The sequence below is a fragment of the Chlorocebus sabaeus genome, chromosome 18, assembly GCF_047675955.1.
Source record: "Chlorocebus sabaeus isolate Y175 chromosome 18, mChlSab1.0.hap1, whole genome shotgun sequence".
NCBI lineage: Eukaryota > Metazoa > Chordata > Mammalia > Primates > Cercopithecidae > Chlorocebus > Chlorocebus sabaeus.
In genome coordinates, this window is record NC_132921.1 from 35,980,824 (window position 1) to 36,003,233 (window position 22,410).

At 42.2% G+C, this 22,410-nt stretch overlaps 1 protein-coding gene across 2 annotated transcripts in view; it reads right to left on the bottom strand.

The window, feature by feature from the left end:
• Window positions 1-22,410, bottom strand: part of KATNAL2 (katanin catalytic subunit A1 like 2) — a 126,887-nt gene that overhangs the window by 97,150 nt on the left and 7,327 nt on the right. For both annotated transcript variants that reach the window (XM_007974122.3, XM_037982353.2), the window contains exon 2: window positions 6,991-7,807. In XM_007974122.3, coding sequence (XP_007972313.2) covers window positions 6,991-7,041 — 51 coding nt within the window. In that variant the 5' untranslated portion in view covers window positions 7,042-7,807. The remainder of the gene's footprint in view (window positions 1-6,990; window positions 7,808-22,410) is intronic.

The window sequence follows — 22,410 nt, forward strand, 5'->3', positions numbered from 1 at the left end:
AAACCAAAAAACAAAAGAAGAGGCCAGGCGCAGGAGCTAACGCCTGTAATCCCAACACTTTGGGAAGCCAAGGTGGGCAGATCACACAGTCAAGAGATCAAACCATCCTGGCCAACATGGTGAAACCCTGTCTGTACTAAAAATAGAAAAATTAGCTTGGCATGGTGGCGCATGCCTGTAGTCCTAGCTACTTGGGAGACTGAGACACGAGAATCGCTTGAACCCAGGAGGCAGAGGTTGCAGTAAGCCAAGATCACGCCACTGTACTCCCACCTGGTGACAGAGCAAAACTCCATCTCAGGAAAAAAAAAAAAAAAAAAGAAAGAAAGAAAGAAAAAGAAAAGAAGAAGGAAAAGGAGAAAACATATATCTATGGCAGAACCTTAGAAAGTTACAAAAATGAGGACACCAGGTTCCTCTGCAGTCATCATGCACCTCCAAGGGCAGAAGTGAGGTATAAAGAGGATGCTGAACAGAGTATTTCAGATTCCCTCCCCTTCTCCAATTAAGTTACAATTCCTCCCCTACCCAGGCAGAAGAATGGACTACCAGGACTACCAGGACTACCTGAAGAAAGGGATAATTCAGTGGAAGCCTATATACTGAAGAGAGAGGTGAAACCCCACCTTCCATTCCCTGCCTTCATCCCCACAAAGTCTTCCTCTGTTCCCTCCAACATTGCTGGCATCCAAGCTTATTTTGCCCTTATTCCCTGAAGGAGAGCATAGAAATTGAAGGCCTCAGAAAAAAGACCTACACATAACTGACATTTGGCATCACCCAATGAAAAGGGCCCTGGTACCTGATCATCCTACAGAAAAACTGTCGTTATGAGACAAGTCTCCGCTAAAACACACAAATTCTAATTAACTTTTAGGTGTCTCATTCTTTTTTTTTTTTTTTTAGACAGGGTCTCCATGTGTTGCCTAGGTTGGAGTGCAGTGGTGTGATCACGGCTCACTGCAGCCTCAACCCGCCGGTCCCAAGCGATCTTCCCACTTTAGCTCCCCAGGTAGCTGGGACCACTGGCACTTGCCACCATGCCCAGTTCATTTTGCTTATTTTTTGTTGAGATGAGGTCTTACTATGTTGCCCAGGCTGGTCTCAAACTCCTGGACTTAAGCGACCCTCCCACCTCTGACACAGGGGTGGTGCCACCATGCCCAGCTAACTTTGTATTTTTAGTAGACACAGGGTTTCACCACATTGCCCAGGCTGGTCTCGACCTCTGGCCTCAAGCACTCCATTTGCCTCCGCCTCCCAAAGTGTTGGCATTAGAGGTGTGAGCCACCATGCCCAGCCTAGGTGTCTCATTCTTAAAAATAAATGGACAACCATGTATCACTGACTTTTGAGGAAAATATCCCACATGAAAGACAAAACCACAAATTAAAAAATACAAAAAGGAACATAAGGGGAAACAGACAAAATGTTAGAAGAAAGAAAAAGAGGTCAGGCGCGGTGGCTCATGCCTGTAATCCTAGCACTTTGGAAAGCCGAGGCGGGTGCATCATGAGGTCGGGAGTTCAAGACCAGCCTGGCCAAGATGGTGAAACCCCGTCTCTACCAAAAATACAAAAAAATTAGCCAGGCATGGTGGCGCGTCTGTAATCCCAGCTACTCTGGAGGCTGAGGCAGAGAATTGCTTAAACCTGGAGGGTCGGAGGTTGCAGTGAGCCGAGATCGCACCACTGCACTCCAGCCTGGGCGACAGAGGGAGACTCTGTCTCAAAAAAAAAAAAAAAAAAAAAAAAGGAAGAAGAAGAAGAAGAAAGGAAGGAAGGAAGCAGGGAGGGAAGGAAGGAAACAAAGAGAAGGGAGGAAGGAAACAAAAGAAAGGAAAAGGGAGAGAAAGAAAGAAAAAGAAAGGCAGGCAGGCAGGAAGGAAAGGAAAATCTCCTCAGAGAGACGAAAGAAACCATGACATCTTGCAAGAAGAAGATAGAGTGAAAAAGGAACATTCAGCCATTAATAAAAAACATACCTGGGATGGGGGCGGTGGCTCACACCTGTAATCCCAACACCTCGGGAGGCCCGGGCAGGTGGATCATGAGTCAAGAGTTCGAGATCAGCCTGACCAACATGGTTAAACCTCCATCTCTACTAAAAATACAAAAATTAGCCGGGCATGGTGGCATGCGCCTACAGTCCCAGCTACTCAGGAGGCTGAGGCAGGAGAATCGCTGGAACCGGGAGGCAGAGGTTGCAGTGAGCCAAGATCGCGCCATTGCACTCCAGCCTGGGTGACAGAGTGAGACTTCATCTAACAAAAAGAAAAAAAACCATACCTGCAGGCTGAGTGCCATGGCCCATCCCTATAATCCCAGCACTTTAGAAGGCCAAGGTGGTGGATGGGGAAAGATCACTTGAGGCCAGGGGTTTGAAACCAGCCTGTGCAACATAGTGAGATCTGTCTCTACAAAAAATAAAAAGTTTAACCAGATGCGGTGGTGCACACTTGCAGTCCCAGCAACTTGTGAGGCTGAGGTGGGAGGATCATTTATGCCCAAGAATTCAAGGCTGCAATGAGCTAAATCATGCCAATGCACTCCAGCCTGGGAGAGACTGTCGGTTTCTAAAAAAGAAAGAAAGAAAGTAACTGGGGCCTGGGGTGGGGGCTCATGCCTGTAATCCCAGCACTTTGGGAGGCCAAGGCAAGTAGATCAACTGAGGTTGGGAGTTCAAGACCAGCCTGGCCAAAATGGATAAATGCCATCTCTACTAAAAATACAAAATTAGCCGGGCGTGGTGGCGGGCGCCTGTAGTTCCAGCTACTCGGGAGGCTGAGGCAGGAGATTCACTTGAACCCAGGAGGCAGAGGTTGCGGTGAGCCGAGATCATACCATTGCACTCTAGCCTGGGCATCAAGAGCAAAGATCCATCTCAAAAAAAAGAGTATAAACATGTTATTTTGAAGAAGCTGCTAGAAGTCAAAGTAGTTGCTTCTGGGGAGCAGTAATTAATTAAGGGCCAGGTGAGGTGAAGCAGGAGACTCTTTTTTCAAATTTTGTTGAACTAGTATAATTTTAAATGATGTGTTGCCATTACTTTGTTAAAAATTAAAAATTGAAAATATATGTGTAAATAAATAATTTGAAACAACGAAAATAAACCAAATACAAAGAAAATATTCTGAAAATCTCAATACAGTAGATGATGTAGGTGATCAGAGTGTCTTGTGGATGTGCAGCCCTCTTTATATCTAACACACTGGATCACATCCCCTCCTCCAGCTTCTCCAGATCCCTACTCAGCACAGTTCCTTGCACATAGACCCCAAGAGATCAAACCATCAGTGTGCATACTTAAATATTGTTCTTAGCACCATCTAGGGACCAAAACAAAAAATAAGGCTTGGGTTCCTGTCTTGCTTTCAAGTTTCAAGAAATTTGTATTATCTATTACATGCAAGCAACAGATAACAATATAATTAATCCAATTAAATACTAAATATATGGTATAGACTATATGGAGTTGTGAGACGTCAGATTAGGGAGAATGTGGCTGGAGCACTGAGAGGCAACACAGAAAATGGAGAGGAAGAGCATGGAGGCAGAGGTTGGGCTTTATTGCAGTGCTTTGTAGGTCTTGTCAAGATTTGGAGGGTTTATCCCAAGTGTAATGGAAAGCCATTAAAAGGACCCCATTAAAAGAGTGGCACTATTTTAAGGAAATCACCCTGATCGTTGGATGAAGAATGGACTGGAGAGAGGCAAAAACCAACGAGAAATAGCTAAGACGCTATTAATGTGGTTCCAGTGAGAGTGTATGGAGGTTCAGATCAGGAGGTGGATGTGAAGATATGGATTATTAAAGATACATTATAGAAGTAGAATCAATAAAATTTGCTGATGTCTTCCTCTCGTAGAGGACAGAGGGGAGGGACTAGGAGAAAGAAAGAGCTAAGGATGACCCCCAGAATTCTGATTTCAGCAATCAGATGAATGGTGGTTTCATTGGGGTGGTTTCCCCAATGGAGAAAGACTGGGAAAGGTACAGGTTTGAGAGAGGACAGTAAAAAGTGAAGCATTAAGCCAGACACAATGGCTCATGCCTGTAATCCCAGCACTTTGGGAGGCCAAGGCAGGTGGATCACTTGAGCCCAGGAGTTTGAGACCAGCCCAGGCAACATGGTGAAACTCTCTACAAAAAATACAAAATTTAACCGAGTGTGGTGGTACATGCCTGTGGGTTCCAGCTTCTTGGGAAGTTGAGGTGGGGGAATCACTTGAGCCCGGGAGACAGAGGTTGCAGTGAGCTGAGATCACACCACTGCATTCCAGCCTGGGTGACAGAATGAGACCCTGTTGAAGAAAAGAAGAAAAAGGAGAAGGAGAAAAGGAAAAGGAGAAGGAGGAGAAGTAGTAGTCGTTAAACAAGTTAAGATGCAAGGCATAGTGGCTCATGCCTATTAATTCCAGCACTTTGGGAGGCCGAGGTAGGAGGATCACTTGAGCCTAGGAGTTCAAGATCAGCCTAGGCAACATGGCAAAACCCATCTCTACTAAATATACAGAAAAATTAGCTGGGCATGGTGGTGCATGCCTGTAGTTCCTGCTACTTGAAAGGCTGGGGCAGGAGGATCCCTTGAGCAGGTTGAGACTGCAGTGAGCTGTGACCGCACCACTGCACTCCAGCCTGAGTGAAAGAGTGAAACCCTGTCTCAAACACACACATACACACACACACACACACACAGTGCAGACAATGCAGATACTTGTAACACCCCAGTGGATATGTCAAGTAATCAGTTGACCCATTGTCCTCTCCACATTTTATCTTCTGGGTCTTGGGTCGGGCTTAACGAAGAAGTCCAGTTGAGGTAGTTTGGGGGAGTTTTTGGCATATAGATAGTATTAGAAGTTTGGGTGAACACGGTGGCTCACGCTTGTAATCCCAGCACTTTGGGAGGCCAAGGCAGGTGGATCACCTGAGGTCAGGAGTTCGAGACCTGCCTGACCAACATGGAGAAACCCCATTTCTACTAAAACAAACAAACAAACAAACAACAAAAAAATTAGCTGGGTGTGGTAGCACATGCCTGTAATCTCAGCTGGGAGGCTGAGGCAGGAGAATCGCTTGAACCCGGGAGGCAGAGGCTGCAGTGAGCCGAGATCACACCATTGCACTCCAGCCTGGGCAACAAAAGCAAAAAAAAAAAAAAAAAAAAAAAAAAGAAGAAGAGGAAGAAGAAGGGAAGAAGATGAAGAAGAGGAGGAGGAGGAGGAAGAAGAAGGGGAAGAAGATGAAGAAGAGGAGGAGGAGGAGGAAGAAGAAGGGGAAGAAGATGAAGAAGAGGAGGAGGAGGAAGAAGAAGAGGAAGAAGAGGAAGAAGAAGAAGAAGAAGAAGAAGGAGGAGGAGGAGGAGGAGGAGGAGGAGGAGAACAAGAAGAACAAGAAGAAGGGGGAGGAGGAGGAGAAGAAGGAGAAGAAGGAGAAGGAGGAGAAGAAGAAGAAGAAGAAGGAGGAGGAGGAGGAGGAGGAGAAGGAGAAGAAGAGAGGAGGAGGAGGAGGAGGAAGAGGAGGAGGAAGTTGGCCAGGCATGGTGGCTCATGCCTGAAATCCTAGCACTTTGGGAGGCCAAGGGGGGCAGATTGCCTGAGCTCAAAATTTCGAGACCAACCTGGGCAACATGGTAAAACCCTGTCTCTACTAAAAATACAAAAAATTAGCTGGGCATGGTGGCGTGTACCTGTAGTCCCAGCTACTCGGGAAGCTGAGGCAGGAGAATCACTTGAACCCGGGAGGTGGAGGCTGCAGTGAGCTGAGATCATGCTACTGCACTCCAGCCTGGCAAGACTCTGTCTACAAAAAGATAAATTTATAAAAGATAGTACTAGAAGTCGTGAAAATATGAGAAAGTCTACGGCTGGGTTTTTCAAACGTGCAGTTTGTGCTTAAAGTGCAAGTTTCAAGAAACCATCCGGGGGTTTCTGATTCAGTGTCTTGGTGAGGCCCAAGAATCTGCTCTAATAAAGGGTAACCCAGAAGATTCTGAGGCAGATAGTTCATGCTCAGATTGAAATACGCTTAAGTACAATCCGGAGGTAAGGAAGTAGCAACAACAAGTGTAGCCAACCCTTTCTAGAAGGTGGAGAGAAATAAACAGAGATTGGTAACTGTAGAGGGGTATGAAGCCAAACAGAGGATTACCTTTTTGTGTATTACTAGTTTTTAAAAGGTAGGAGATACTAGAGCTCTGGTTTATAACCTTGGCTACACACTGTAATCACCTGTTGAGCTTTCTAAAAATACTGATGCATAGGACTCATCCCAAGCCAGTAATTCTGAACCTCTGGGAATGAGATCCAGGTAGATGTATTTTTTAACTTTAATTTTATTTTTCCTTCCCTCCGCCCCCACATTGTTTTTATCTCCCCAGTGCCTGGCAGACAAGTGTGTCCTCAATCCATGTTCATCGCTGTGGAAAGAATTGCTGGCCAGTAGCAGATGATACAGACCACGGGAAACCACTTAATGTATTTTAGAACTCATATAATCTTCGTGTTTAAAAGATTACAGTCCAATTCCCTGACTTTCAAATGGAGAAACTGAAGCCCAAGAAGGGAATTAAATGCCTAAGATCTCTCGCCTTAGTAATGGTAAATCAAGATCAGAAGCCAATATTCTAACTAACTCCCAGGTCAATGTTTTACTGTCTTTCAACAATCTAATTTTGACCACTTCCCAAATCCATTCACCCGATCAAGATCCAGCGTCTAATAACACTCAATACCTCATTTCCTCAATCAGGAACCGACCCTGTCGACCCGTTGTCACCCCCAAACCCGCCTGCGTCTCCTTTATTTTTCCCCCCATCACAGCTGCAAACCCGGGATTTAATCACAGGGGCTGAGCGCCTCTCACTGCGTTTGCGCTGCTCTAGTAGCAGACTCTGTCGCCATAGCAACCGGAGACTCGGAATCGGCCTGCAGCAACAGTAGGATAGGTGTTCCTGATATAATTATTTTTTATATATGCGTTCCTTACCGCTTCCCGGGCCTGATGCGTGAATTTGAGGGTCTGGTAGGAAAGCTCCATTTGACGCTGTGCTAGGACCCGAGAGAAGGGAGAAGAGGAGTCAGTTACTGGGCTGACCCGTGGATCTAAGGAACCTGACGCTTAACCAGCCCGCCCCTTTCCGGATTGGCTAGAGCCTAGACACGCCCGCCAATCGCTGGCCACAGACGGATTCTTCAACATGCCAATCAGTGTTAGACCATGCATGTTTAATCCAAAGTGTTTGCGTGACACTGGCCAATGAAGTGATTGAGGAGGGAAGACTCGTAGAGCATGGGGTGGGCTTTGCAATTGTTTTGGTTTTCTTAATTCGTTTCTAAAATACAAGTTGACCCAGGGCTATATACCATAATATTTGTCCTCGATTTCAGCAGTTGTTCAGGCCTTTGCGACCCAATGCTTCCATACTCAAGACCATATTTTGACGTCCCGTCCTCTCCTCCCTGGATTAGGGTAAAGGTTTGGAAATCTCTTCTGCTTTTCTTTGAAATTCTCTGTGCATGGTTTATCTAGACTGGACGAATCTGCTGTGGACACTTTGGTTGTCAAGAGCCTTCTGGGATGCAAACTGTGCATCATCAAACTTTCCCTTCTCCTCCAACTCCCTTCACATCAGACCTGCTCTCATTAGAGTTGAAACACATGGACGTGTTTTCCTCTACTCCATTTTCTTCATGTGTTAACTAGTCTGTTTCTTCAATGTCTTTCCCTTCTGTCTCTCTTGCTGTGAATCCTATTCCAAATCATCCCTTCATCATTATCTTCGGTCTTCTTCATCCATTTCTCCCTGCAGGATACAAAAATATTCAAGTCTCCTCAATCTACAAAAAAAGATTCTCATAAGTGTTGAACTGAATCACCTCTCTCCCATTCAGGGCAAGGTTTCTGAAAGGACTAGCTATCCGCTTCCTCATTTCCTCACCTTCCATCCATTTCTCAACACATTCTGGTCCTGCTCCTTTGAAGCAGTTCTTGCCAGAGTCGTCAATAACTTTCTGATTGGGAAATCCGATTACAGATTATTTAATATTATTTATCTTATTCCAACATGGCACCATGTGAAATTGTTGACCACTTTCTAATTAATAATTATAACTGTAACTTATTAAACATCTACAGCACCAATGTACAATGTGATTTACTTGGCTATCTAATATAATCCTAACACAACATGGAGAAGTTATTAATGCCCCAATTTACAGTTATGCAAACAGGCTCAAAAAGCCAAATTATTAATAAGTAGCTCTAGGTAGAGTTAGGATGCAAATCTGTTTCCTGACTGAAGCCAGTGCTCTTTTCACTATGCCTTGCTTCTACCCTTCCTGTCTAGGCTCATCTCTAATTCCCACCTTGATACAGGCAACCCCACTCTAACACAAGCGAACTGCTTACAATGCTTGTGAATGACTGATGAGTAGTTCTTTGGCTTGGAGGACCACTCTCATCCCTGCTGCATAAGAAAAAGTTTATATTGGCTGGGCGCGGTGGCTTACGCCTGTAAGCCCAGCACTTTGGGAGGCCGAGGCGGGCGGATCACAAGGTCAGGATATCGAGACCATCCTGGTTAACACGGTGAAACCCCGTCTCTACTAAAAAATACACACACACACACAAAATTAGCCAGGGCGTGGTGGCGGACACCTGTAGTACCAGCTACTCGGGAGGCTGAGGCAGGAGAATGGCGTGAATCCAGGAGGCGGAGCTTGCAGTGAGCCAAGATCTCGCCACTGCACTCCAGCCTGTGCGACAGAGCAAGACTGTCTCAAAAAAAAAAAAAAAAAAAAAAAAAAAAAGAAAAGAAAAGAGAAAGAAAAAGTCTGTATTGCCTGCTAAGACAGTTCAAAAATCACCTTCTAGGACAATTCAATGGCATTTTCTCCTAGCAATCAACTATACTTATCTTAGGTGAAGCTTAGGCAGAGAACAAATTAGTTCCTGATTCCACAACATACTTTCATACTGCACTTATCACATTGTTTTTTGACATATGGCTTTCAAAAAGTTAAAAATGTGATTCTTTGATATGAATGAACACCTGTGAATGATTTTGCCTAACTCATTAATGAGGGAGCCAATAAGATGGTAAAGCTGGTTTAAAGAACATTACAAGGAACTGAAGACAGACATTTTTAGAAAACAATGTTAGTATAGTATCCCTTAGGATCTACTGGAAACTGGTTCTATGGTTCCCACTGATACCAAAATTGGGGATGCTTATGTTCCTTATATGAAATGTCATACTAGTTGCATATAAGTACGCACATCTTCCTGTATACTTTATGTATTTATGTATTTTTTATTTTTTTGAGACAGAGTCTTGCTCTGTCACCCAGGCTGGAGTGTAGTGGCACAATCTTGGTTCACTACAACCTCTGCCTCCTGGGTTCAAGCAATTCTCCTGCGTCAGTCTCCTGAGTAGCTGGGGTTACAGGTGCATGCCACCAGGCCCAGCTAATTTCCATATACTTTATTTTTTATTTTTATTTATTTATGTATTTTGAGACAAAGTCTCACTCTGTTGCTCAGCCTGGAGTGCAGTGGCGCGATCTCAGCTCACTGCAACCTCCGCCTTCCTAGTTCAAGTGATTCTCCTGCCTCAGCCTCCTGAGTAGCTGGGATTACAGGCACCCACCACCACATCTAGCTAATTGTTGTATTTTTAGTACAGATGGGGTTTCACCATGTTGGCCAGGGTGGTCTCGAACTCCTGACCTCAAGTGATCCACCCCTCCTTGACCTCCCAAAGTGCTGGGATTACAGGTGTGAACCACTGCTTCCAACCCATCCCGTATGCTTGAAAACATCTCTAGATTACTTAATACCTAATACAACATAAATTCTGCGTTAATAGTCACTATACTACATTTTTATTTGTATTAATTTTTATTGTTGTACTATTTATTTTTATTTTAATATTTTCAATTCTTAGTTGGTTGAATCCCCAGATGCCAAACCCGTGGATACAGAGGGCCAACTTTATAAGACTGCTAGGTTAGATACAAAACCTGTTAATGTCTTACAAGGCAATGAAACTATAACCTTTGAAATTGTCTTTTCTGAGGGACACAAATCTGTTAGTCAACATTATTCGACTAAGTCAGAGTCCTTAATTAAGAGTAAGTCTCGAAGTCAAATAAAAATACATTCCTCTACTTTTGACCACTTTCATTTAAATGTTAACAAATTAAATACAATTAAAAATCAAATTCCTCCGTTATCCTAGACACATTTCAAGTATTCAACTGTCACATGTATCTAGTGCTACTGTATTGAACAGCACAGATATAAAACATTTCCATCACTGCAAGTCCTATTGGATGGTGGTGCTGTAGATAATCAAATAATACTTGATTGGAACTTTTATTTATTTATTTATTTATTTTGAGATGGAGTCTCCTCGCCCAGGCTGGAGTGCCATGGCGTGATCTTGGCTCACTGCAACCTCCACCTTCTGGGTTCAAGCAATTCTCTGCCTCAGCCTCCCGAGTATCTGGGATTACAGGCGTCCACCACCACGCCTGGCTAATTTTTGTATTTTTAGTAGAGACGGGGTTTCACCATGTTGGCCATGCTGGTCTTGAACTCCTGACCTCAGGTGATCCACCTGCCTCAGCCTCCCAAGTGTTGGGATAACAGGCGTGAGCCACCACGCCCAGTGACTGGAACTCTTAAATGATTCTTGATCCTTGATTGGGCTTCCTAAACAATAAAACATTGAAGAAACATACTGTATTCCTTTTTGCCTTATTTCCAAATTTAAGATAGTTTTTCTAGAGAATCTCCTCCACGTGATCATTAGCTTTCAAACTTTTCTAAGCAAGAAGTACATTAAGAAATATATTTTAGCCAGGTGCGGTGGCTCACACCTGTAATCCCAGCAATTTAGAAGGCTGAGGCAGGAGGATCACTTCAGCCCAGGAATTTGAGACCAGCCAGGACAAGAGTATGTTGTAGTAGAGACAGGAACAAACCCTGTCTCTACTAAAATTAAAAAAATCAGCCAGGCATGGTGGCACGCCTGTAGTCTCAGTTACTTGGGAGGCTGAGGTGGAAGGATCACTTGAGCGCCAGAGGACAAGGCTACAGTGAGCCGTGGTCATGCCGCCGCACTCCAGCCTGGGTGACACAGCAAGACCCTGTCTCAAAAACAAACAAAAAACAAAACAAAACAAAAACAAAGCCAGGCAGAGTGGCTCACACCTATAATCTCAGCCCTTTCAGAGGCCAAGACAAGCAGATCACTTCAGGTCAAGAGTTTAAGACCAGCCTGGCCAACATGGTGAAACCTCATCTCTACTGGAAATATAAAAATTAACCAGGGGTGGTGGCACATGCCTGTATTACCTGCTACTCGGCAGGCTAAGGCAAGAGGATGTCTTGAACATGGGAGGCAGGGGTTGCGGTGAGCTGAGATCGCACCACTGTAGCCCAGCCTGGGTGACAGAGTGAGACTCTGTTTCAATTTAAAAAAAAAAAAAAAAAAAAGTAAGACAGTAAGAAATACATTTTACAGCTGGGCATGGTGGCTCACGCCTGTAATCCCAGCACTCTGGGAGGCCGAGGAAGGCAGACAGGCAGATCAAGAGGTCAGGAGTTCGAGACCATGCTGGCCGATATAGTGAAATCCCATCTCTACTAAAAATACAAAAATTAGCCAGGTGTGGTGGCATTAACCTGTAGTCCCAGCTACTCGGGAGGCTGAGGCAGAAGAATCACTTGAACCGGAGGTGCGGAGGTTGCAATGAGCCGAGATCATGACACTGCACTCCAGCCTGAGCAACAGAGCGAGACTCTGTCTCAAAAAAAAAAAAAAAAAAAAGGAAATACATTTTACATGAGGACCTACGATAAAGGTATATAACAAATTGAACTCAAGTTTATTGAAATACTTACGCTTACTATTGTAATGCCCTTTGATATTCTCTGCTTCTCTTCTTTAAAATGCTCATTGTTATGTAATAATCCTCTAGTGTTCACAAACTGAAGTTTGAAAAACATAGTACTGGACTGAAAATTCCTTGAGGGCACTTTTTAAAAACTTATTATTTCATCATGCTTAGTATAGCTAATGGAATCAGGAAATATTTATTGAACGAAAAACTGACTCTCTTTTTCACTCCTTATTCTGTAAGATTTCATTTTGAAGAAAGAAATTTGCTACAGAAATGTTTTCAAAGAGCTTCTTCCTCTGGCCATATCAAATAACTAGTACTGGACTAGATCTGCTACTCAAAACAACTAGAAAACTAGACCATTACACAACAAACTAAACAAGATAGAGAAATAGTTTTCACAAATAAGACAATAGGCATCACAGAAATGAGATACAAGAGGGAAGAAAAAAATTAAGGTGAGCCCTGCAATCATGGTAGATTTCTGTGTGGAAGTACTTTTTAGACTTTAGTACAGGAAGAAGGAACAAAAATAGAGCATATTAGCTTCACTAAGTTGAGAGATAGAAGTTTGGGGATGCTGAATCAGGTTAAACTTGCAGGACAAATTGTTAACAGAAAGCAGTCCTGATACAGACCCCAAAAGAGGGTTCTTAAATCTTGCACAAGAAAACATTCAGGGTGACTCCATAAAGTGAAAGCAAGTTTATTAGGAAAGTAAAGGAATGGCTCCTCCATAGGCAGGGCAGCCCTGAGGGCTGCTGGTTGCCCATTTTTTTGGTTATTTATTGATTATATGCTAAACAAGGAGTGGATTATTCTTGCCTCCCCTTTTTATACCATATAGGGTAACTTCCTAACATTGCCATGGCACTTGTAAACTGTCATGGTGCTGGTGGGAGTGTAGCAGTGAGGACGACCAGGGGTCACTTTCATTGCCATCTTTGTTTTGGTGGATTTTGGCCAGCTTCTCTACTGCAACCTGTTTTATCAGCAAGGTCTTTATGACCTGTATCTTGTGCTGACCTCCTATCTCATCCTGTGACTTAGAATGCCTTAACCCTCTGGTAATGCAGCCCAGTAGATCTCAGCCTCATTTTACCCAGCTCCTATTCAAGATTGAGTTACTGTAGTTCAAATGCCTGACAAAATTACTGGAAAAGAATGAGTACACAGAAAAAGACTTCTAGAAATTTGAATAGCAGTCTCTTTGGGTCTTTGGATGAATTCTAACGTGTGTGTGCAAAGGATGAGAGTCCATGAGACCATACACATCAAAAAACGTGGAAAGAACAACTTCCAGAGAGCTGAAAGTAGAAAAATTAGCATTACTCACACAGGCCTGAGAGAAATTCATAGTTGGAGTAGTCAGAGTACTATTCCAAACCCTTTTGACCAAACCCTGACAAGGTTTAAAACAAGCCTCAAAAGGATAGAGTTGATCTGCAAGTAACTTATCTGCCTAACAAAAGAAAACCCAGCATTCTTCAAAGGAAGAAAACAAAATTTAGGTACTCAACAAAATCTTATTCACAATATCCAACATCCAACAGTATCCAACCAATGAACAGGAGAAAAATAAATCATTAGAAACATATCCAGGAATTACAGAGGTGATAGAATAGCAGACAAGGACTTTAAAATAACTATTATTGTGGTCAAGAAAGGAAAACTATGAGCATAATGAGAGACATAGAAGATATTATAATGGAACAAAATGAACTTATTTGTTTGTTTGAGATGGTGTCCTGCTCTGTTACCAGGCTGGAGTCTGGAGTGCAGTGGTGCAATCTCAGCTCACTGCAACCTCCACCTCCCGGGTTTAAGCAATTCCCCTGCCTCAGCCTCCCAAGTAGCTGGGATTACAGGCACACACCACCATGCCCAGCTAAATTTTGTATTTTAGTAGAGACGGGGTTTCACCACGTTGGCCAAGATGGTCTCAATCTCCTGACCTCGTGATCCGCCCGCCTTGGCCTCCCAGAGTGTTAGGTTTACAGGTGTGAGCCACCGTGCCCAACCCAAAATGAACTTCTGAAATTAAAAATTTACTGGGTGAGCTTAATAGCAGATTAGAATTGCAGAAAAAGGATCAGTGAACTTGGTGATGTAACAGTAGAAACTATCCAAGATGAAATACATGGAGAACAAAAGGGTGTGTTAGATATGAGTTCTAAATTTCTTTTCAAAGAATATGTTAGTATGTTCAGTTGTTTGCCTTCTACTTTTAAACTTAACTTCCTCGTAAAGCTGTGTTTTTCAATTACCTACTCCACCCTAACTCTTTCCGATTACCGGCTACCTGCTCTGCCCTGACTCCCGCCAAATGACTCACCCTGTCATTCTCTTTAAATTAGCCAATCGGAATTAGTTTAGCCTGTGCGGTCTAACCCAAGACAACAGGGGAAGGACATAGCAGCAGGGGTCACGTGTGTCTGGTATAAGAACCCCTTCTCCTCCCTTGTCCAAGTGTGCGCTCACCATTGCTCCACCAGTAAGGGTAGGCACTCTTCTATAGAAGTAACTTGACTTGCTGAGAATTAAAAAGAAAATTTTATATTTGAGTGCTATTCCTTTTGCCACACCAAAACTAGATGTGACAGCTGGAAAACAAAAATAAACAGAGTCTTTTTAGGGTAACATTAGGCATTCTAATGTGTGCAAAATTGACTCCAAAATGGAAGAAAGCAGAACTTTTTTTGAAGAAATTATTTACACACCCATAGTCGCAACAACTCAATAGGAGTGAGATTTGTCTCAAAAAAAAAAAAAAAACAAAATTATACTATTTGGTGGATATGAAAATAGAGCTCAAGCCTATTATTTGTTTCCCAAGGCACATTATTTTTATTTTCATTTTTTGCTTTTCCTCCCCACCCTTCCCCACCTCTAAGGCACATTATTTTTTAAAGTATTGAAAAAATACAATCCAATTTTAGTTGGAGAAAACCAATTATTCCACTTATTATTTCTGTGACAGCAAGGATGTTTTGTAAGGTGATTTCTGAATGGGTGTTGTTGTTGTTGTTGTTGTTGTTGTTTTGAGATGGTATCTGGCTTTGTTGCTCAGGCTGGAGTGCAGTGGCACGATCTCGGCTCAGTGCAACCCCCATCTCCCGGGATCAAGTGATCCTCCTGCCTCAGTAGACCCCCTATCCCTACCCTTAGTAGCTGGGTTTACAGGTGCTTGCCACCACACCTGGCTAATTTTTGTATTTTTATTAGAGATGAGGTTTCGCCATGTTGGCCAGGCTGGTTTCAGACTCCTGACTTCAGGTGATCCACCCACCTTGCATCCCAAAATGCTGGAATTCTGAGTGTTTTTAAATAACTTTGTTTTTGGAGACAAGGTCTTGCTCTCTCAGGCTGGAGTACAGTAGCACCATCATAATAGCTCATTGCAGCCTGGAACTCCTGGGTTCAAGTGATCCTCCCATCTCAGCCTCCCAACTTTCTGGGACTATAGGAGCGTGCCACCATACACAGGTAATTTTAAAATTTTTTTGTAGAGCAGGAGTCCAGCTATGTTAGCCAGGCTGGTCTCAAACTCCTGGCCTCAAGTGATTGTCCCAACTCGGCCTCCCAAAATGCTGGGATTATGGCTAATCCTAAGTTTTTTGTTTTATTAACTCTCTTCAAATCATACGTTAATTCATCAAACCCTTTCTCTCCTCGTCCCCTCCCTACCTTGGAATTCTGTATTCACAGCCTCATTTATGTCAAACTGTCTTCAGCAGAGCTTCTCTAGGCATGCAAGAATGAGAGGGAGTTTTCAAGAATGACAAGAAATGTGCCTGCCTAACTGCAAACCTTGTGATACTCAACTATAAGCCGTCTCTGAATATATATTGTTAAAACTCCATTTTTTAAATGTTTCTAAAAAATGTATCCTGTCATTCTTTAAACACTGTCAACTCTGTCAAGGAGAGAGAGAGCGTTTCAATCACACCGACATTCTGTGTTGGTATATATCCTCTCTGCCAAAGATTGTTGGAATGTAAGACTAAAGAGCTTTTATTGGATCTTATCCACAGATAGAGTGAAATCTGGTTTTTGCCCCATCACTGTGTTATTTTCTAACTTACCCTGAATGGTATCACAATGTTGGCCCTGTCTTCCCAATTTCATCTCCACTGCAGTCCTATTATCGGCCTTCCTGTAGCCCCACATAACAGTTCAGAGCTCTGCTATGAAGTCATACAGGCCAGGGCTGGAATCTTGCCCCATCACTAACTCCTGATTTTAGGAAAGGTATTGGACCTGTTCAAACCTTGTTTCTTCACATGCAAAATGGGAACAGTAATAATCTCTCATAATGTGGTAGGGATTAAATGAGACAATGAGTGGAAAGGACTGCCTTACTCAAGTTTCCTTGATTTAGAGATTGTTTGCTTTTTTTGTTTTTAAGAAAATGAATAACCAACAAAACAAAGAGACTTAGCTCTGTTAGTTTTAAAAATGAAGGGGGTGTATTTCACTGGAAGGATAGCAGGGTAACCTATGTCATTAAGCCAAGGAAACATTGAGCAACAAGCTTCAGAAAGGGCAGAGACCAGTGTAGCTTCAGGGGCCTCAGCAGCTGTTCCCTTCACTCAAAAGTGTCCTGCCATTAGTATGACTCATCTTCAAACTTCTTTAGCCTACACATCAATCAGCTCAAACTTGCAAGGAAAAGAATGCTGTCTCTGGCTAATGGATGGACTTTGCTCAATCAGTGTTGCTTTCAAATCAAATCAATTGTGGCTAGCATGCAGGATCTCAGATATGAATAGGTACGCAGGGCCTATAAGAAGGAAAATGAACTTGATATGCACTCCAAAAAGTATGTGATTCCAGTGCTTGGAAATGCCTGGCACATGATGAATACTTTATGGGTTTTGGCTATTAGTGTTGTTACTGTTGATAGAATACCCTGTAATTTTCAGCCTCTATACATTTGATTCTGCCATATTTTACCACTGAGATGACATCCCTTCTCTTTTTGAATGAAAATAAATCTTTTTCTTTTCCTTTTTTTTTTTTTTTTTGACGGAGTCTTATTCTGCCACCCAGGCTGGAGTGCAGTGGCGCAATCTTGGCTCACTGTAACCTCCGCCTCCCGGGTTCAACAATTCTCCTGCCTCAGCCTCCCAAGGAGCTGGGACTACAGGTGCGAGCCACCACACCGGGCTAATTTTTGTCTTTCTAGTAGAGACAGGGTTTCACCATGTTGGCCAGGATGGTTTTGATCTCCTGACCCTGTGATCCACTTGCCTCGGCCTCCCAAAGTGCTGGGATTACAGGCATGAGCCACCACGCCTGGCCTCATTTCTTCATTTGTTCTGAAAATACTTATTTCACACTTGATGTAAGTCAAACAATGTTCTTGGCAATGGGGATAGAGTAGAGAATAAAGTCCCTGACTTTATGGAACTTATATGCTAGTAAAGGACTGGGGGTGCAGGAATTTATCATCCCCATAATACATGAATTAATATCATTTGAGGTAGTGACATATTCCATAAAGAAAATCAAGCAGTTTGAGAGGATAGATAATGATACTGGAGGAAGGATAGTGATACTAAGTGAACCAGGGACAAAGGGAGTTGAAACAAGGGACTGCAAAATGTGATAAGGCATTTGATTCTTATTTTTAGAGTAATGTAAACCCATTGAAAGGTTGTGAATAGGAGGATGATGAGATCTAATTTATATTTATAAAATATTATTCTGGATGCTATATGGAATGAGAAAGCAAGGAGATAAGATAGATAGCTACTGCAAGTTATCCAGGTCAAACGGTGGCAGTAGCAGTGGAAGTACTGAAGAATGATCAGAGTTAGGATATATTTTGTATCTATTTTGTTATAAAATATCTTAAGCATACAAGTGTAGAGAATAATACATTGGTATATTCACCTTCCAGGTCTATCAAATCCTAACATTTTGCCGTATTTGCTTCAGATCTTTTCTTTTTTAAAGGAAGAAAACTGTGTAAGTATAGCGGAATCCCCAAAATAGCCTTTACAGATCCTACTCCCATCCCCCAGAGGTACCAGCTGGCCTGGTTTTGATAGTCGCCATTCACATGTAAGGTTTTGAATTTTTATCACATATGTATATATCCATGAATATACAGCATTTACGTTTTTTGAAAAATGTATATAAAGAGTAGATAACTTTTTCCAACTTGATCTTTTCATTTAACATTGTTTTTGAGATTGCCCATGCTTTTATATGTAGCTCTAGTTTATTCATTTTTTTCTTATTCTACACAAAGCATTTTTATAAATTTTTTGAGACAGAGTCTTGCTCTGTCACCCAGGAGTGCAGTGGCACAAACATGGCTCACTGCAGCCTCAACTTTCCAGGCCCAAGTGATCCTCCCACCTCAGCCTCCCAATTACCTGGGACTACAGGTGTGCACCACCATGCACAGCTAATTTTTGTATGAAGCGGGGTCTCCCTATGTTGCCCCAGCTGGTTTCTAACTCTTGGGCTCAAGTGACCCTCCTGCCTCGGCTTCCCAGAGTGTTAGGATTACAGGTGCAAGCCACCAAGTCTGGCCCACATAGCATTCTTTTGCAGGAATATATCACAGTATCTACTGTCACGTTGACGGACAAGTTCAGTTATCATTTTTTCATCATTACGGTGACACAATAAATATCCTTGTACATGTCTCCTAGTGCACATGTACATGTATAGGAGTTTCTCTAGGTTAGTGCTTCCTAAAGTTTTTCAGGTCATAGAACTCAGAAATGATAAAATTTGTGTTACATTGGTAAGCTGGAGGGAATCTAGAAGCATCTATATATGCTTGGTGAAAAAGATCACACAAACATTGATACATTATTATTAACTAAAGCCCATAATTTATTCAGATTTCTTTAGTTTGTACCTAGTGTTCTTTTCTGTTTCAGGATCCCAGCCAGGATACCATATAACATTTAGCTAATAAAAAATAAAAATAAATAGAAAATAATAAAAATAAAAATTTTAAAAAACAAAAAACATTTAGCTATTATATCTCCTTAGTGTCCTCTAGGCTGTGACAGTTTCTCTGACTTTGTTTTTGATGACCTTTACACTTTTAGGAGTACTGGGCAGGTATTTTGCAGAATGCCTCTCAACTGAAATTTGTCTACGTTTTTCTCAAGAAAAACTGGGGTTATGTGATTTAGGAAGATCACAGAGGTAAAGTACCATTCTCATCAGACCATATCCAGAGTTCATACTCTTATAGTGGCTTCTCACACCTCATCAGAACCTGGAAAGTGATGAAAAACTGCCTCAGGACAGCCTTTCTGATAGAGAGGTGAGTGAAAAACAGATTTTTAGCAGTTCCTCACAAACCTCCCACATTAGTTTATAGTCAATATTGTTTTACGGCATACCTAGTAATTTTTTTTTAGAAGAATTTTTGCTCTGTTGCCCAGGCTGGAGTAGAATGGCATGATCTCGTCTCACTGCAACCTCTGCCTACCAGGTTCAAGAGAATCTCCTGCCTAAGCCTCCTGAGTAGCTGGGATTACAGGCACCCACCACCACACCCAGCTAATTTTTAAAATATTTTTAGTAGAGATGGGGTTTCACCATGTTGGCCAGGCTGGTCTCAAACTCCTCACCTCAAGTGATCCACCCGCCTCGGCCTCCCAAAGTGCTGGGATTACAGGCATGAGCCACCGTGTCTGACCCATAAATTTGGATACGTAGTATTTTCATCATCATTCAGGTAAACAGTTTTAAATTTTTCATTGTGATTTCTCTTTTGACCCCTAGATTATTTATTTATTTGAGATGGAATCTCACTGTGTTGCCCAAGCTGGTCTCAAACTTATGGGCTTAATTGATCTCCCTACCTAAGCCTCTTGAATAGCTGAGAATAAGGTGCATACCACCATGCCCAGCACCCCTAGGTTATGTAGAAAAGTATTTCTTAATTTTTAAATATAAAAATTAAGATTTTCTGGTAATTATTCATTATTGATTTCTAGCTTAATTGTACACAGACCATACTCTCTATGATTTCGATTCTTTAAAATTTATGGGCACTTGCTCTATTGTCAGAGTATATTCAACTTTTACAAATAGTCCATGTGCGTTTGAAATAACACATTTGTGAACATCAATATATAAATTGGGTTACGTTTGTTAATCATGTTATTTCAAAAATCTATATCTTTAATGATGTTGCTTTTGGGGCTCAGTTACTGAGCTAGGTATGGTAAAATGTTCCACCATAGAAAAGTGGATTTTGTCTGTTTCTCATTGTGGTTCTGTATGATGCACTGAGGCCATGTTATTAGGTGCATACAAACTTGAAATTGTTATATTTTACTGGTAAATTTAAGTCACTCAAGGAAGAAGTATCAACTATGGCATCCTCAACAGATATTTATAGTTCATTTATAGTTCCTCCTGGTCCAGAGGGTCTTTTTTTTTTTTTTATTTTGAGACGGAATCTTGCTCTGTTGCCCAGGCTGGAGTGCAGTGGTGCGATCTTGGTTCACTGCAACCTCTGCCTCCCGGCTTCAAGCGATTCTCCTGCCTCAGCCTCCTGAGTAGCTGGGATGACAGACACACACCACCATGCCTGGCTAATTTTTATATTTTTAGTAGAGATGGGGTTTCACCATGTTGGTCAGGCTGGCCTCGAACTGCTGACTTCATGATCCACCTGCCTCGGTCTCCCAAAGTGTTGAGATTACAGGTGTGAGCCACCGTGCCCGGCCTCTTTTTTTCCTTTTTCAATGTAAATTTATTTAAATACATAAAACTAGCCTGTTGTAGTGGCACATGCCTGTAGTACGAGTTACTCTGGAGGCTGAGGCAGAAGTCTTGCTTGAGCCCAGGAGTTTGAGTCCAGCTTGGACAATATAGTCCATTTAGCCTTCGAAGGCTCCAGAAGAGATATTTTTGCTGCCCCAAAGAGGTGGCGGCAGCTCTTTAAAATACCTGTGCTGGCTGGGCCACCTTGTCAGCAGCTTCCTCAGGAAAACATGGCTGCAGGGCTTACTTCCTGCTGGGCTTCCTGTGCCTTCATCTCTCCTCCTACGTGACGGAGTCAGTGGGTGTTGTGGCCCTAAGTAGTCTTGCAGCATGTATTCTGGTTATTAATGATCTTAAACTGTGTGCAATATGCTATTAAATCTACACACTGAGTTCTTAAACCTATTAATTCTAGAGTTTCTATTAGGTTATTTTTTTCAAGCATGCGCATGTGTAAGCATGCTCTCATTGCGATCTTTTTCTGGTTGCTCTGGTAGATTTCTTTTTGTTTGATATTTCTATTAGTTCTCACTCAAAATGTTTGTTTCCATGTATGGTCTGCTAATTTTTTACTAAATACTGGTCATTTTTTGAGCAAATTATTTATAAGTTATTTTGACATTTAGGCTGATGATACCTTCTTATGGAGATAATTTTTGTTTGTTTATGCCCAGTACCTATGGATTGCCAGTCTAGGACCAGTTTATTCAACATTCTGGGTTTCAGATTTCCTGATTGGTATAAAATCAGACTGCAATTTGTGAAAGTGCCTATTTACCTCTGATTTACTTTTACCCTATGGGGCCTCATATTAAATATGAAGCACGTTTATTAACCTCTTCATCTCCTATGGGCACTAGATTTAGATTTCTTTTTCTCTTGCCCCATAATCTTGCAAAAATCACAACTCAGTTTATCAATTTTGCCTTTGCATTGGTAAATTCCTTCAGAAAAAATGCTTGGCTCAACTTCCTTGAATATCATCATCTAGACTTTGGCCAGACAATTCCTTATATTAGATATTTGCTTCTATTTTTTTTTTAATCCAGCTTTTTTGGTTGTCCTCAGATGGTGAGTTGGATCAAATTACCAAGTTATATAACATATATGTTAACATGAGATCATCCTTGCATTCCTGAGGTAACTTTGCAGTTTATAAGTGAGATTTTAAAAACTACCTTGGCTCGGCGCAGTGGCTAACGCCTGTAATCCCAACACTTTGGGAGGCCAAGGCGGATGGATCACCTGAGGTCAGGAGTTCAAGACCAGCCTGGCCAACATGGTGAAACCTGGTCTCTACTGAAAATACAAAAATTAGTGGGTGTGGTGGCAGGCACTTGTAATCCCAGCTGCTTGAGAGGCTGAGGTAGAATTGCTTGAACCCGGGATGTGGAGGTTTCAGTGAGCTGAGATCATGCCACTCCAGCCTTGGCAACAGAGACTCCATCTCAGAAAAAAAAAAAAAAATTAATAATAATAATAATAATAAAATAAATAAATAAATTAGCCAGGCATGGTGACATGCACCTGTAGTCTTAGCTACTTGGGAGGCTGAGGCAGAAAAATCGTTTGAACCCAGGAAGCAGAGGTTGCACTGAGCCAAGATCGCACCACTGCACTCCAGCCTGGGCAACAGAGTGAGATTCCATCTCAAAATAAATTAAAAAACAAATCGAAATAAAATAAACATTTTTAAAAAATAAATATAATTCAAAATTTAAAAAGGCAGGGTGCGGTGGCTCACAAC